This window comes from Ailuropoda melanoleuca, chromosome 11 (assembly GCF_002007445.2).
Source record: "Ailuropoda melanoleuca isolate Jingjing chromosome 11, ASM200744v2, whole genome shotgun sequence".
Classification (NCBI taxonomy): Eukaryota; Metazoa; Chordata; class Mammalia; order Carnivora; family Ursidae; genus Ailuropoda; species Ailuropoda melanoleuca.
Window position 1 is genome coordinate 107,154,738 of NC_048228.1, and position 15,448 is coordinate 107,170,185.

At 59.2% G+C, this 15,448-nt stretch overlaps 1 protein-coding gene across 10 annotated transcripts in view; it reads right to left on the reverse strand.

The window, feature by feature from the left end:
• The window catches only part of ABLIM2 (actin binding LIM protein family member 2), a 142,533-nt gene that overhangs the window by 16,228 nt on the left and 110,857 nt on the right, over positions 1-15,448 (reverse strand). For 5 of the 10 annotated variants that reach the window (XM_019796776.2, XM_019796777.2, XM_019796778.2 and 2 more), the window contains 4 exons: positions 15,176-15,295; positions 14,102-14,154; positions 13,281-13,419; positions 3,276-3,337 (listed from right to left, as the gene is read on the reverse strand). In XM_019796776.2, coding sequence (XP_019652335.1) covers positions 3,276-3,337; positions 13,281-13,419; positions 14,102-14,154; positions 15,176-15,295 — 374 coding nt within the window. The remainder of the gene's footprint in view (positions 1-3,275; positions 3,338-13,280; positions 13,420-14,101; positions 14,155-15,175; positions 15,296-15,448) is intronic. The other 5 variants (XM_019796783.2, XM_019796781.2, XM_019796780.2 and 2 more) reach the window with 1 other exon arrangement.

Here is a 15,448-nt window from a genome sequence, read left to right on the forward strand (position 1 = left end):
CTCATCGTTACTGTCTTGCTAAGACTCATGTTGGAATATGTCACCTAGTAGCCACCGGTGTGGAAGTAGGAAGGGGTAGGAACTTGCTTTAATAACAATCACTCTTGTGGAAGCCACGCTGTAGAGCTTACGAGAAGATTTCATGTTTTGACTGTTATTTGTCCTCCCCGTGATCTTAAGAGGTAAGGATAATTCTTTTAAAGACAGGAGGTAGAGACTCGGGAAACATAAGTGACTTGCCCAAAGACATACACCCGCTGGTGGCAGAGCTGGGCTGTGAACTCGGGGCTCAGTGCAACACGTGGTCCTTCCAGTGCTACCGTTGGAAAACATCGGACATCTTCATTTTAAGGTTTTCCTTGTACACGGGCATTTTTGCAAATGCTTTATGGACATGTGAAAACCTGATTCAAAAGGTACGGATTTTTCTCATATACCGAGCAGATGGTTTGCCGTGTGCACTATTCAATTGCTCCATATGCCTTTTATTATTTTTTTGTCCACTAGATCCACATGTCTGATTCCAAATGCCATATTCAAATTGCCTCCCCTCTTGTATTTTGTGAGGGTCCCTGGCACTGCTGTGCTGCTTGGCGCATTTCAATGTACAAATGCTACACCTGCTGGAGGACGTGTGTCGTCACAAACACGTGTCCCCTCTTTATGTTACTACTATAATCTGGCAGCCTCTGTCTTCCAGCAGGAGAATTCTATCTGTTCATATTTGCCATCAGGGTTTTCCTGTTGGTGGCCAGTGGTTGTTCTCTTAATAAGAGACCACGGGAGCCACGCTGCCTCGGCCACAGGAACGCCTGCGGCAGGGGGCTACTGTCTTATTTATTCCACAGAGAAAAGAGCATCTACCATGACTAGGCCCTCTGGCAGGCTGGTGAGCAGGACATTTTAACAAGCTCTGGGACTCAGGGTGGTGGCCCCTTGTGACAAATGCCTCTCAAAGCAAGAACTAGAAGCCTCTGTCTCCCCCAATGAACTGATCTCCTTCCTTCCATTGGATGAGAACTGGCCATGTTTCCCTTTTTGCCCTGCCTACCAGGAAGCTCAGACCTAAGCTTCAGTGCTTTGGCTCGTATAATGTTCTTTTGTTTCTGATATAGTTCTGATGCATAATTTCTTTCAGGGCTTCCTCCTCTGCTCCTTTGTGATTTGGGGTTTATGGGTGTCCAGGCTCAGTGCACCTGTGTTTTTACTTAGGGCCACCTAGAATCCTTTCTGGAAGTAGAGACACACCAAAAACAAACTAACAAGTGGCCACAGACAGTAGTGAGTGACCACATCCAGGTGCTGAGCCTGGCAATGCTGTAAAAGGCTGGTCATTCAAAAGCTCAATTATCTGGTCTTCCCACTGAGAAATAGGCATGAAATTACATAAAAGTCTGAGAAAGTCTGAAAAAACAGGAAAGAACCTTTGCAGGGAAAAAGAACCCCCAAGCAAAGTCGCCAACGCTAGTCACCAATCTCCCACATAAGCCATGTGAAAAGCTGAAGATCTTCCCACAAGGATGCACCTGCCTTTATCAACCCCCACATCTGCAGGACGCACAGCCTTCCCCCCCTTCAGGGCAGCAGGAGAAACACTCACAGAGGCTTAGCTCTCGACTCGGTAAACCTCAAGCCTCTGGTCTCACTAGTTGTGGGAGAGGGAGTGAAGCCGCGTCCATGCTGGAATGTCTGGATCAGCTGTTCCCAGCTCTTTCGGGGGTGGGGCATGTGGAGAGACTGTGGCCCTCTCTGCAGGGGCATCGAGCCAAGTCATTCCAGCATGAACCAAGGAGGGCATCTCCCCAGAGGATGTGTGGTCCGGGCACCAATGATGCAAGGCTAGACACGCCGAGCATTCCTTCCTTAATTTCCTTCTATATATTGAAGGACAGGCCCAGGACTTGGCTGGAGGGGTGGAACACCACCGCCCTCGTGGGCCGCTGAGTCACAAAACAGCTGTTCCAGGTGTGCAGAGAACATTCTGGATGGTTTCCCCACCACCCTCAGGAGCCCTAACCCTGAGACCAAGGATTGACATTTCCTGGTGCTGTGGGGGTCCTCTGCCCCCTACCTGTCCCTCCATGCCCGCCCCGATGTCCGCTGAAGATGAAGGGTGGAGAAATCCTTAGGAGACAATCGAGAGAAGCATGCGGCATGCGCGCCCTGACTCGGCCCGTTCCAGAGCAGGAAATGCGGTTAGTGGGAAGGGGGCTTTGCTAGAGTAAAACCATGCAGAGGTGCCGGGGCCTAGGCTGGACACTGCAGCAGGTCGGACAGGGCCCGAGGAAGACACAGATGGCCAAGAAAACGCCTGCATCGTCCCTGTTCTTGGACGTGTCCCTGCGGCCAGGGCCCTGGGTGCGAGGTGTGCCCTGGGGGCCGGAGGAGGCTGTCCCGGGCGTTCCACACTTTATGCCGAGACCGCTGCCGTGCAACACGCAGGGGCTTGACTGCTGAGCGCCTGCCCTGGTGGAATGACTCGCCCCGGTTTTGGACAAATGCCCTCAGACAGCAGAGAGGTTGCGGAGATGGGGTGTCCCGGGACTGTGTGTGTTGGGGGGGCCCCTGGTGCCATCACACACGCCCCACCCCAGGGGTCCTCACTGGGGATTCGTGAAGCTGTGGGAACAGCGACAAAAAGGAACCCAGCCCCTCCATGGGGACAAGCCAGGTGCCAAACTCTCCGGGCTCCCAGTCCAATGTCCCGGATGGGAAGACGGGACGGGGAAGGCCCCCCAGTCTTTAGCTGGGAGCAGCCAGGGAAACCAGCTATGGAGTGTGGGATCCGGGAATAATTACAGGTGCAAACGGCAGCATTAGGGATGATGGTAACAGTCACAGATGTTAAAGGCACCGCTTGTGGTGACGGTCGTGAGGGCCGTGACAGGGAGGGGCCGATGCAGTCCAGGAAAGAAGCGAACTGTGGTGCCCCTTGCTCGCCAGCTAGCTGACCCTTTAAGCCCCTTATTAGGCTCCAGGTCACAGGAGAAGGACATGGCTCAGGAGGGCCCTCAGGGGGTTGGAATATTCTGCATGGGCCCTGTCTCCCTCTCCGCACTGCACTGAGGTCTCCTTGGGAGCCAGGGGCCGGGGTTAGACGGGAGAGAGGGAGGGGGTCCCTGTTCTGGCCTGACCCTGGTCCGCAGGGCAGCAGGCGGAGGTGGTGGGTGAGCGGGGTCCTCGGGCCCCTCCTTCCGGCCTTGTGGGCACCACGCTCAGGCTCACGGCACGTGATGGTTAGTATACGACGAGCCAGGGAGGGGTCAAGTACCTACCCGGTGGTCCAAGCCATTCTTTCCGTGTCCTGGGAGAGGGTCAGATTTGGAATAGGGGAATCCTGAAACAGACACAGCACAGCTCTGTCACACATGCATGGAGGCCGGGTCCCAGCCGGAGGGGCTGGGCTCGTGACACCCGGAAGCACCCCCGAATCACGCCCTGCCTCCATCATGACCTCCATCCCCAGGGTGCTGGCTGAGGAAGAAGCCAGCAAGGGTGTGATGTCCCTGAGTCCACCTAGGACACCGGGAACACCGCGGCACCCTCTTGCCAACCCTGGCCCGGTGGGCACCTGTGTTCTCTGACAGCCTGAGGCCTTGGCATTGTCTGTCACCCAGGCCGAGCCCCTCATCCGGCAGCCCGGAGAGCTGGGGACAGAGGCGGGAGGGGATCCCCGTGGGGGGTGGGCTGTGCCATCCTGGACCGGGGGCAGCACACGGGGGCTGCCACCAAGCAAAGGCGGCGTGGGAACGATTTTATTTTATTTTTTTAAAGATCTTGAGGTATTTGCCGTTGGGGGATTTCACATTAAAACCCTAATTTCCGGCTTCTCTTGAAACAAAAAAGGGCTGGTCTGAGACCCTGGGAATCCCACAGCTGAGCCAGCTCTCCCGTTCACGCCGCTGGCTGCCCCGCGTGAGCCCCGGGCCTGGAGGTCTCCGTTAACCTCTGTGACGTGTCCGGGGACAGGGGTGCACAGGCACTCCGCTACGTCCTTCTGGCTCAGGGGGAGGACACACGGCAGAGCCCAGCCCCGTGGAGGAGAAGGACCCCCACCCTGAGGGGAGCTCCGGGGGTCCTTGCTCCCAGCACTGGGCTGGCCCCCGGCGGCTCAGGCGATGCCACCCAGCGCCAAATGCCAGCGCCCACCGCGGGAGCCACGGGCTGCTAGTCAGGGCTCAGCGGGCGGCGGTCACGTGTCCTGGTGTTCACAAGGCCGCGTGTGTCCGTGGGACCAAGGACGGAGTCTCTGTGTGGGTGGGTGCACAGAACTGTCTGCCCCCCACTCCGGGAGGGCCTGGCTTCTGAGCAAAGGACGCCCATCCAGATGCCTTTCATCTCAGGGGTCCTCACGAACTCTGGGGACGGAGAAGACGCTCTGCACGGCTCACGTGTGGACCCAGGAAAGCCTGTCGGTGATGTCTCAGCCGGGGAACCTATCCTGGGCACTTGTTTGCCCCCACGTGGCACCCTCTTGCCGCATGAGATGTTATGTGAACTCCGACGTGTGGAACGGGGGGCAGTGGAGCTGGACACAGAAGAGGGGCGAGGGGCCAGGCCCGCCGAGCCACCCCTGTTCCTCCCAGCCTCGCCCATGCCTCCTCCAGGTCAACGACTAGCCTCCCACTCTGCAGAGGGGGAGTCGAGGCCCAGAGTCGGGCGGCCAGCCTGGGGGTGCCAGGCGAGGCCCCCTGACTCACAGTCCTGCGGTCCCTCCTAATTTACACACAGAGCCAGGTTCAGTCGGGGATGTGAGGCTGTGGGGTCAAGGATCTGAGGAAGCCTCGCGGAGACACAGGAGCTCCTGCTCGACCAAAGGTGCTGAGCACAGGTTCTCAAAGTGGGGTCCCCGGCTGGCGGCACCCGCTCATCGGGAGCTGGTCGGAGAGGCACACCCTCAGGCCCGCCCTGGCCTGCTGCATCGGAACCCCGGGCTGGGCTCCAGTGAGCCGTGGTATGCAAATCCTCCAGGGCACTCTGACGCACACCAAGGGTTGGGGCCTCCAGCACAGCAGTGCCCTCACCTGTGTCCTGCGCCTGGCAGCCCTGCTGGCACCTGGACGGCTGTCACAGGGCCCCGGGCTCGGGCTGCCACCTGCGCTCTCCACCTCTGACCCCTTCGCACGAAGTGCACAGACCCTGCTCCATGAAGGTCACTCTGTTCTCCTGACTTTCCAACGACAGTGGTCCTGGCTCTCTTCTACCCACCTTGAGCGCCCACACCGCATAATGTCACAAATTCTGCTTCAACCGTCAGACAGGATTTCAGAACCTCGTGGAAAGAAGAGTCGATGATATTCGCACTGTTTTTACCTCTTCGGATGTCCTCTCCGCTCCGAGGCCCCTAGTCTTCTCTTACCATGTCCTTTCTGCTTGGACACCTGCCTCCCGCGATTCTTTAAACTTCTGCTCGTGAAAAATGCTTACTGTTGAGAATTTCTTCCTTTCCCATTCATTCCTGTAGGACAGGCTCCCCCAGTGCAGAATTCGCGTTGACGGCAACCATGCCTAGGCACACGGAAAGCGCCCCCTTCCCGCTGGCCCCGTGGTTTCTGCGGAGAAACCCGCTGTCTACAGGGAGGCCGTCTTCTGTCGCAGCTGCTTTCAAGGTCCGCCATCCCCTGTCTTCAGATTTTCACAGTTCAATTATCATCATAACTGGTTTTGATGTGAACTCCTTTGGACTTGTCCTGTTTGGGGTTCTCGCAGTTTCCTGAACCTGTAGGTGTAGGACTCTGGCCACCTTTGGAAAGTGTCAGCGGTACCTTTGAGTGCTTTGTCCAGCCCACTCTCTTCTCTGCTTCCGGAACTCCAATGCGACAGATGTCCCACCGATTTCCGAGTTTCCGTTCATCTTTTTTCCGCTGTTTTCTCTCTGTGGCTCGGACTGGGTCATTTCTGCGGCCCCAGCTACAAGATCACCAACTCTGCCATGTTCTGCTACGCTCTTTCTAGATCTGTCTGGTGAATTTTTTTTTTAAGATTTTATTTACTTATGTGACAGAGAGACAGCCAGCGAGAGAGGGAACACAGCAGGGGAGTGGGAGAGAGAGAAGCAGGCTCCCAGCAGAGGAGCCCGATGTGGGACTCGATCCCAGAATGCCGGGATCACACCCTAAGCCAAAGGCAGACGCTTAACGACTGCACTACCCAGGCGCCCCCCCCCAATCTGGTGAATTTTTAATTTTGGTTATTTTATCTTTCAGGTCTATAGTTTCCATTTGACTCTCTTTTTTGGGGGTAATGTGCATTTCTTTGGTGAGACTTCCTTTCTTCATTTTTGGGTATTTGTTTGCTGAAGCATTTTTCGGGTGGCTGCCCTAAGCATCCTTGTCCAGGAACGCTGACATCTGTCACTTGTCTTGCCGATTCAAATTGGTATCTTCACAGCTCTTGGTTCGGGGGGTAATCCTTTGTTGTCTCCCAGGCATTTTGGACATGACATCGGGGGACAGCGGATCCTGGTGGAGCCATCCATCGAAGTGGCTGCGGCTTGCTCGGGTGTGGCGGGTGCATGGGGCCTGGTGCGTACGGCCCACAGTTCTGACGACCGGCTGGTTTACAGAACGCTTGCCAACGTGATTTTCTGGTCTGCTGAGTCCAGCTGGGGCTCCCGGGACCGCCTGTGGGGCTGAAACGAGCTTCCCCGGTTGCTCTGTGCCCCGAGGTGGGGGTGGAGAGGGTCTCCCGGGCCCACCCTCCAGGGGGCCAGGTCCCAGCGGGCTTCCTGCTTCCTATCTGCTGGTACGGAAGACGCCTACCCGGCCACCTGGTGCACTGCATGGGAGGTGGGAGACAGGGGTCCTGTGTCTTCCCTCAAGTCCTGGGCTCCCTAGCCAGCCCACTTCCTCTTTCCACCCTGGAGATTTCTGCGATTTGTCTGCTGTATTGTTTCGGGGGTGGGGTTATACTTAGTGGGGATGAGCAAGGAAAGAAGAGGCTTCACACTCTCCCCTCCCCTCCCCCCGGCTGCCAAGCTGAACCATCAAACTTGGCCTCTCTGGGGCTGGGATGAGCCATCAGATTTTAAAGGTCCCAGTGACCCCCTGTGCAGCTAGGGTTGAGAGTCACTGGCTTAAAAAGTCCCTTTGCACACTCAGAGACTCTAGCTGACCCTCGTAGGCCTGTGCATTACACAAGACCTCCTTCTACGGGTAAGGAAGCCAAGGCCCGTGAGAGGAATGGCCCCTACAAGGTCAATGCCCGCTCAGGAAGAGGATAAAACGAGAGCCCAGGACGTCTGGCTTCCGGAACCAGAGATCCCACCTGTGCCAGCAGCTCCGTGCCCATGTGGGTTCGCAGGTGCGGGCGTCTTCTGGGCACCTGTGTGTCAGGCGGCCGTGAGAGTGCGTGCTGCGCGTGCATGAGAGAGAAGGCGGGTCTGCTGGGCCTGGGACAAGGTGGCAGCTGGGTAATCGTGAGTCTCCTTAGCCCTGAACGTGCTGCACACCCAGCCACCCCCATGTCCGTACTCAGTGCACACCGGCTCCCCTGCCACCTCCTCTCAGAAGCCCACCGGTGGCAGCCTTGTGCTCGGCATTCTGAGCACAGTCTCCTTGGGTCTGTACCTCTTCTGGGCTGGCTCGTCAGAGGTCAGGGTAGCTGCTGGATGTGCAAGCCGAGGCCCAGATGCAGCTAGAGACCAGCAGCTCATCCCCGCCTCCAGGGATGCTCCGTGCACAGCTGATCAGCAGGCCCTTCCCTGGGCAGATCGTCCACCAGTGCCCGGATAGGGAACTTTGTAGCCGCATGGCCCTGCAGAGGATTGGGTCCAGGAGGGGCCGGAACTGCCTTCAGCCCCAAGTGACTATGAGAAGGATGCTCTCGGGTGACCCAAGCTCCAGGCTTCCGGAAGTAAGCGAGACGGGCTCATGGCAGCCAGGCCCATGGACTGTCGTGCTCTGCCGCAACATCCCTCAAGGCTCAGGAGATAGGATGCCCGAGTGCTCGCAGAAAGAACTGGCTGGCCACGCCCTCCCCAGGAGTCCCTGCACCAGGTGACCTAACCGCCTGGTGAATGCCGGGCTGCCCCCTCACCTCGGCCCACTCCCCTAGCCCTGCTCTCTCCCTCCCTGGCAGCTCCTCTGGGTTCCCTCCTGCCCCAACAAGACAGCACCTTGCCCACCTGCCTGCCCACCTGCTCGCTCTTTCCCCTTTCCTCCAGCATTTGGCAGAGACTGGAAACAGGAGGAAGAGGACCCAGAGTGAGCTGGGAAAGGACCCGGAGAATCAAACCTTCTTTGGGCCTCAGACGCTTTGAAGAAAGTAATGCAAGTTCAGGAACAGTTTATCAGGCAGAAAGTCCCAGGTCTCAGTTACCCGCTCGCATCTGGGAGCTGAGGACCTGCAGGGACCCTGCTCCCCGCCCGTCCGTCCAGCTGCGGGCAGCTCAGCCTGGATGTCCAGTCTCCCACTCCACATGAACACCCAGCCTGTACTCTCCTTATCTCTGAGTGAATCTGCCTCCATCCACCTGAGCTGAACTACCCCCATGCCATTCCTGATTCTGGCCCCCCATCCCCCCCATCTGCTCACACATGGTCCTGCCATTCAGACCACTCAAGGGGTCTCCTTGCCACTTAGGTGGACGCCCCAATCCCTTGTGTCTGGCCTAGCAGCCTCCAGTCCAACCTCGGTGAAGCTGCCCGTCCTTCTTTTAAATATGCAGAACGGATCACCGCGCCTGCCCGCTCACAGCCCTCCATCGCTGACCTGCCCCCCAGCAGACAGAGTGGCATCGTAGCATGAAATGCCGACCAGCTGGATCCGGGTGCGTCTCTCTTCTGCCACCCCACTGGCTTCCTGTTTCCCAAATGGCCACCCTGCTTCTTGCCTTGGCATGCTTGGACATGCTGTTTGTGCTGCTTAGAACATCTCCCGAGGACACCTCCCCCTAGCAGCCCCCCAGGATGCCCCCCAAGGACGACCCCTAGGACACCCTCCCAAGACACTGTCCCCCAACCTGGATGATAGCAATCGCTTCCTATGGTCTTTTGTGCCCCCACTCAGGCCTGTCGAAACCTATATCAGATGAGGTCAGGGCTCTGCCGGGATCCCTCCATTCAGAAGCCAGGCTGGAGTCCTCCCCAGGTGACCAAGTCCTCCGTGACCCTATGCATCGTCACCTTCACCCCTACCGCGCAGCCCCTCGCCATCCTGCACCCCCACCAGGCTTTCCCTGAGCAGCCTCACTGTTCGAGCCTACATCCCCGTCGAGTCTTGCTCAGATCCAGTCTCCCTGCCCTGACCATATTTAACACTGCCCCCAGCACCTCCTGGGCTCCTTACCTGCGGAAGTGACCAGTGCCCTGCGGGGCACTTCCTAACTTTGTTCTGGTCTCAGCCCCCACCCCACTAGCCTGCCGGCCCCTCCGGGCAGGGATGTCGTCCCCTGCTCAACCCCGGCACCCGCAACAGTGCGGTAACACAGCAGGGGCTCGGGGAGTATCTGGTGAGCGTTGGGCCTTGTTCTGCCTGTCATGAACGAGGACATGGCACTGACGTGCTGCTCCAGTCCTGGTGTCTGTGGGTTCTGTCCCCCGGGGCCGCGGGGCAGACCTAAGCCAGGCGCGCGGCTGCCTACCAGGTATTCTCACGAGATCGGCACACAGCCAATCACGGTGCCTCGTTCTTTCACTCGTGGACTAGGAAATGTGGGAATGATTTTTGTCACCACCCCGAGGACTGACAAGGGATGGGCCGTTTGTGACCAAGCCTCATGCCCCGCGAGCGCTGGGAGGGAGCTAGGGCCGCAATCCCGAGCCTGGCCCCGGGCCACACCCCCCGCAGTGGTGGGCAGCAGGTGGAGACAAGCATGTCCCATCAAACACAGGACTCCACAGGGAGGGACACACAGAAGGTGACACAAAAGCCAAAGCCACGGGACCACCATCTGTGCTGCCTCAGTTTCCATCCCTCCTCCAGCCCTCTCATGTGCTGGGGCCTGAGGAACGCCCTGCGTCTTTGGAAGCCCTGGGCTTTTTCTAGGGGTCACTGAGTCCTCTGGGCGGGGTCCCCAGCCAGCTGGACCTTTGTCTTCTGGGGGAGGGGCCCTACATCACCTCGTGTTCTTGTGGGGACAGTGAGTCTCATCCTGGAAGGTTCAGACCCTCTCTGCATAACAAAAACTCAAGGTCACCCCTTCCCTGTGCAGAAATCAGGCTCCCTGGTCACTGAGCACGTTAGGCACAGTCCTGATAAGGCACGAGGTGCGGGACAAAGAGAGTAACAGTCGTCTGATCCGACTTGGGTGTCAGCGAGGCCCTCTTTGGAGGACGATGTCACAGCGGCTCATGGCCACTGCTCAATCATCTGCCTGTCCGCTGGGGCAGGGGGACGGGGCCACACTCACCTCTGGCTCTCCACTGCCTAGCACCGTGCCAGGCACATAGTAGGTGCTCAATAAATGTGTGGTGGGGGGGATGGATGAATGACTGAATGATGAGCCCAGGCCCGTGTGAGATGTGCTGATGGGGTCATGAATGGGATGAGTCACGCCCCCGCCCCATTGGCCCACGGAGGCCCCAGGTGGGCAGTGGTGGGCTGCATGGTGCTCGCTCCTGTTGGCGTCTCTGCCTCTCTCAGCTCCCTGCACGCTTCTCCGGGGGCAGGGGTGGCTCTTGTCTTCTCGGCGCCCCCTTGGCGCCCCACACAGCGTCTGGCACAGAGTGGGCGCTCAATAAATACCCGTTGAATTTAACGCATCTCAATTCAACAAACATTTATTGAGCGCCCACTGTGTGCAGTGTCACAGTCCTACCCTCCTTGGGCGCGCTACAGATGGTGTCCTGGGGTGCAGGTGGGGGAGTGCCTTGCCGCGTGCAAATGTTCTGCTTGGTAGCAGTCATTTCCAAATGGAACTGGTGTGCGTGGGCGCATGGCGGGAGCTCCCTGGGGAGAGTGGAAGGAGCCCCGAGGAAAGAGGGTGCGTAACCCTCAGTTTAGGAGCCCTGCCCGTCCCACCCCGGGTTCTCGACAGGCCAGCACGCAGCAAGGCACGCGTGATGTAGGCGTGAGCAGTAGCTGGGTCCCGGCTGCTAGTCCCACGCACGCGGGTGCACCAGGCAAGGTCTTCAGGACAGAGGTAACAGCACAGCGGCAATGGCTGCGTGGTGGGATCCCCCCTCAGAAGAACCGACATCGGAACAGCATAGAAAGCAGAGGAATGACAGGACTGTCATAATCGTCATAAGCAAGCTCCGTGAAGGGGAAGGCTGCATGCGCACACGCACACACATGAGCACACATGCACACGCGTGTGTGCGCACACACTCGTTTGCACTATGGAGGAATCTCCCCCGTTAGAATGTGGATTCTGGCAGGTGAGGCGTTTCTTGCTGGCCAGGTGCGTGCTGGGGAGAAGCACCGGGACCCCCACTGTGGCTGCCTGCGCCGCTAGTGACGGGGAGACAACAGTGAGGGCAAGGGGACGGAGCCGAAACAAGACCTTGCAGGTGTGTGACTGGCCAGTCAAAACAGCACACACAGCCTGGGGGCCTCGTGGGGGGGGTCTCCCGCCTACGGGTCTCCTGGGATGGCCCTGGGGCACCTGGTCTCAGCATGTGCAGGCGAGGAGGCTGTGCACTGGGGCGAAGACAGCACACACAGGCGACAGGGCAGGTCAGTGGCATGGAGGGGGCCCGCGGCCAGGCTTCTCCCCACGTGGTGCCCCCCCCGCAGGTGGGCTGCAGATGTAAGTAGGGATCCCTGGGTCAGTGGGAGGTGGGGGGGGCCTAGCACCACCCAGCAAGGGGAGGACGGGAAGCCATAAAAGGCCACCCTGAGGTCCCCAGACACACTCTTTCTGAGAGCTCCTGGGCCTCATGGGTAACATGACAACGCCCCAGGTCCAGGACAGCTGCCCGGGAGCTGCGGGGCTGGTGCAACAGAAGCCCGCCGCCCTCCAAAACAACTGCCATCAGGAAAGAGGGACATGGAGCAGCAAGGCCATGGTCACGTCCTGCAGCGCCCGGGGCAGTGGGTGCCTGGGAGCAGAGAAGGACGGGGGGCCGGACGGCAGCTGCCTGGCACGTCTGCGCTGTGACCAGTCCTGGACCCGCACCTGCCTGCGTCCTCCCCGCACCTGCCGCAGGAGGGGCGCACCACTGTGGACGAGTCACTCGGGGGACTGTTCTGCCGGGGTCTCCTGCGGTGGCACCCACCCCATGTGCCGGCCCAGAGAGCCCCACGTTCAGAATGCTGCTCCCCCGGCGGGGCCGAGGCACGGGGGCTTACGAAGTCGCCTTGCAAACATTGAACACGAAACAGCGCCCCTCTGCTTTGCTCCGAGCTCTTCTTCACCAACGGCAAGGCCGGGCCGCCCCTCCTCTTCCCACTGAGCGTGCCCGTGTGTGCGACCGGTTCCAGTTCTTAGTCGTGAGCATGAGGGTGACGATGGTCGTCTGTTTGCTGAGCACCTACTATGGGCAGGCAGAGTGCTGGCCGCACACACGTGTCACCGCCTCTGTCTCTACGGACCCGGCCGGGCGGACTGGCGGAGCTGAGGCCCGGTGGCGGGACACGGCCCATCCGGGTGAGCCGGATTTAAGCTCGGGCCTGTCTCACGGCCACACCAGCCTCTGCGCTCCGCCTTCTCGCACCCCTGTCCGCCCTCTGTGTCCCAGCTCAGCCTCACGCGTGCCCACAGGAAACCACCCACTGGGACCCAAAGACGACGTCCGGGTCTCCTAAGGGCATCACACCGTAGCGGGCTGTGCTTTTCCATAATGTGCGATTCTAAGCACTACGTGGAGCATTGCCCTACATCTGATAATCCCTCCTAATTCAGTCCTTCTGACCCCCAGAGTCAGGCAACGGTCCCTTGTCCCCATACTCCCTGTGGACGGGATGTCCCCGCTCCCCAGAGCCTGGCTCAGGCTGAGCACTGGGGGGCTGTGCCTGTCATCGACTCCCAGTCTGGACTCACCCACCTGGACCATGCTTACGTCTGCTCTGGAGGGAAACGGGCCCCCCGCTTTCCAGCCTGGCAGCCCGGGAGGACTTCTTTGCAATAGAACCCAGGAGCCCTATTTGGCTTTCTGGGCCCTCGCCAGCTCTGGAGCATTCTGGAAGACACACTGGCATGCCCACGGGGAGCACTCGAGCTAACCACATCCGGGGGAACTCAAACAGAAAGGGTCCGCTGTCCTACCTGGTTTGCCCCTTAGATTTCTTAACAAGCAAGGCTCAGATCTGGGGGATGGGTTCCAGATTGTGGGGCCCCCGTGCTGCGAGGCCTCTCATGCCACAGTTACAGCTCCTTGCTCAAAAGAACCACTCACGTGAGTAAAAGTTGTCCCCTTGCGTTGTTTGGAGAGGGTCTCTCTCGGTCCCGCTACTGTGGGACAAAGACCGGCTATCTAGGTCCGGGGAGCTTGTTCTAGTGTCTGCATCCCCCTTGAGAATCAGCCAGCTGGTCTTCTGCCGAGAGAGAAAAAACGCCACGTGAACGCTGAGGCCATCTGCAACGGGGCTGTCCTGTGCTACAGATGAGGAAGCAGGGTCGGGGGGGTCAGGGACCCAAACGGCTTCTCCTGGGGGTGCACGGGGGAGCCAGGCATGGGCTCTCCCCGCACACACCTTCCTGCCTTCAAGACAAGCCAGGGGCCCTTGCCCTCCCTCAAGCCAGGGCGGGACACTCTGGGGGCCAAACTCTGCCCATAGAGGCGCACCCCTGTCTCCACACATTGCCTCTGGCTGCTTTCCCAGCAGAGCCGCCCGGCCCCCAGAGCCTCACTCTTTACCCTCGGACCCTTTACCGGGAGCCTCTGCCCCGCCTGATCTGAGCCAGCACCCAGATGCCCCTGGAATTCACTTGGACTCATTTTCCTTTCTTTTCACAGACATCGCCCCGGTGATGGAGCCGTAACCGGGTTATAGGGGTGTGGAACGAGGACGGTGGCAGGAGGCGTGCTAGTCCCGGGTGGGAGGAGGCAGCTGGCGGGGCCACCTCCGAAATCTGGTCCCTACCGCGTGCGGCCTCGTGGGGCCCATCCATAGCAGAATGCGAGCGATGGAGGCTGAGCTTTCGGCCGGGGAACCCCCACAGAACCAGACTGGCTCTGGGCAAGGCTGCGCTCTACCAGACCTGCCCGCGCATTACCTTCCTGTTATCCTGCTCGAAAATTCCGTCCTCTCCATCCAGTCGCCTGACGGCTAGAAGGGAAGAGGCGGCTTGTCAAGGAGATAGACCGTCTCATCTGGGCATTCCCGCCACGGTTCCCACTTCACCTCGTGCTCAGAAACAGAAAGGAATCAAGCCAAGGTGCACAGTACGAGAGCCTTTGCGGGGCCAGGGAGCGGGACACACTGGAGAAGCCCACGGGAGGCCCGCAGGCCGTGGCCATGCACCCTCCCTCGTGACACTTCTTCGAACCAAGAGCAAGTGTGCGAAGAGACACGGTCTTAAAACTCCAGCCAGCCCACCCCCTGAACCCCGAGATCGCACCATATGTTCAGATGCAGCCACTTGGCATTTTCCAGAACACACTCTCTACTTCCCCAGTTTAGCCCTAAAGGAACAGGAGGGTCTGGCCCACCAGGGCCTTCCACGTCTGACTCGGCCGGGTGCTTCACGGGCAGTCCTGCATATCCCCATGCTACCCCGTTCACAGATCGGGAGACCGAGGCTCAGAAACACGACACGTCTTGCTCAAGACCAGGCACGGGGGGTGGCAGAGGCTGACACGGGAACCCACGTGGTCTGTCTCCAAAGCTCCCCCCCCGTTGGCCCCCTCACTGCCTGCCGCCCACAAAACACAGAACGTCAGTGAGTTCTGCCATGGAGAAAGTCCGCAAAGAGAGGTAAAGGAGGTCTGACCTACAGCCAGAGGTGACCGCAGTGGACCGGGAGGGGCAAAAGCTCGCTTTGCTGAGGCGTGTCCACCAAGAACACTAGCTGGGGCTGAGCAGTCAGGTGTCTATATTCTCCACTGGCCTTTTTGTTTTGGTGGTGGGGGTGGGGTGGTCACCCCATGGGGTTGACGGTATCTCCAAGCACGTAAGGTCAAGTACATCACACGAGGGCATCCGGCAGGGCTCCGCGCCCAGCTGAGGGCTTCCCGTACTAAGCCACGGGCCCCATGCACGGAACAACGAAAGGAAAACCCGGGCTCCTTCCCCACCCGCCACGGAGACGGAGGCCACAGTAAGGACACGCCAAGGGTGGGCTCCTTACCTGCAGCCTGCGGAGGGCTTGGACCTTCGAGCCTTTTGGAGCACCCTGCCTTGTGCACCACCAAGGACAAGACTGACATCAGGCCCGAGAGCTTGGAAATTGGGGATTGGGCTACAGGACCTTGACAAGATAAGGTCACAGTTGAAGAGCGGTCTGGATACGCTGATGTTTTGTTACTCCCGACGGCTGTTTCTCCTTCTTCCAGGAGAGACAGTGATTTTTCCAGTGTGAAAATAAAACCCTGATCTCTCCACGGGCGGAGGCAAATTTACA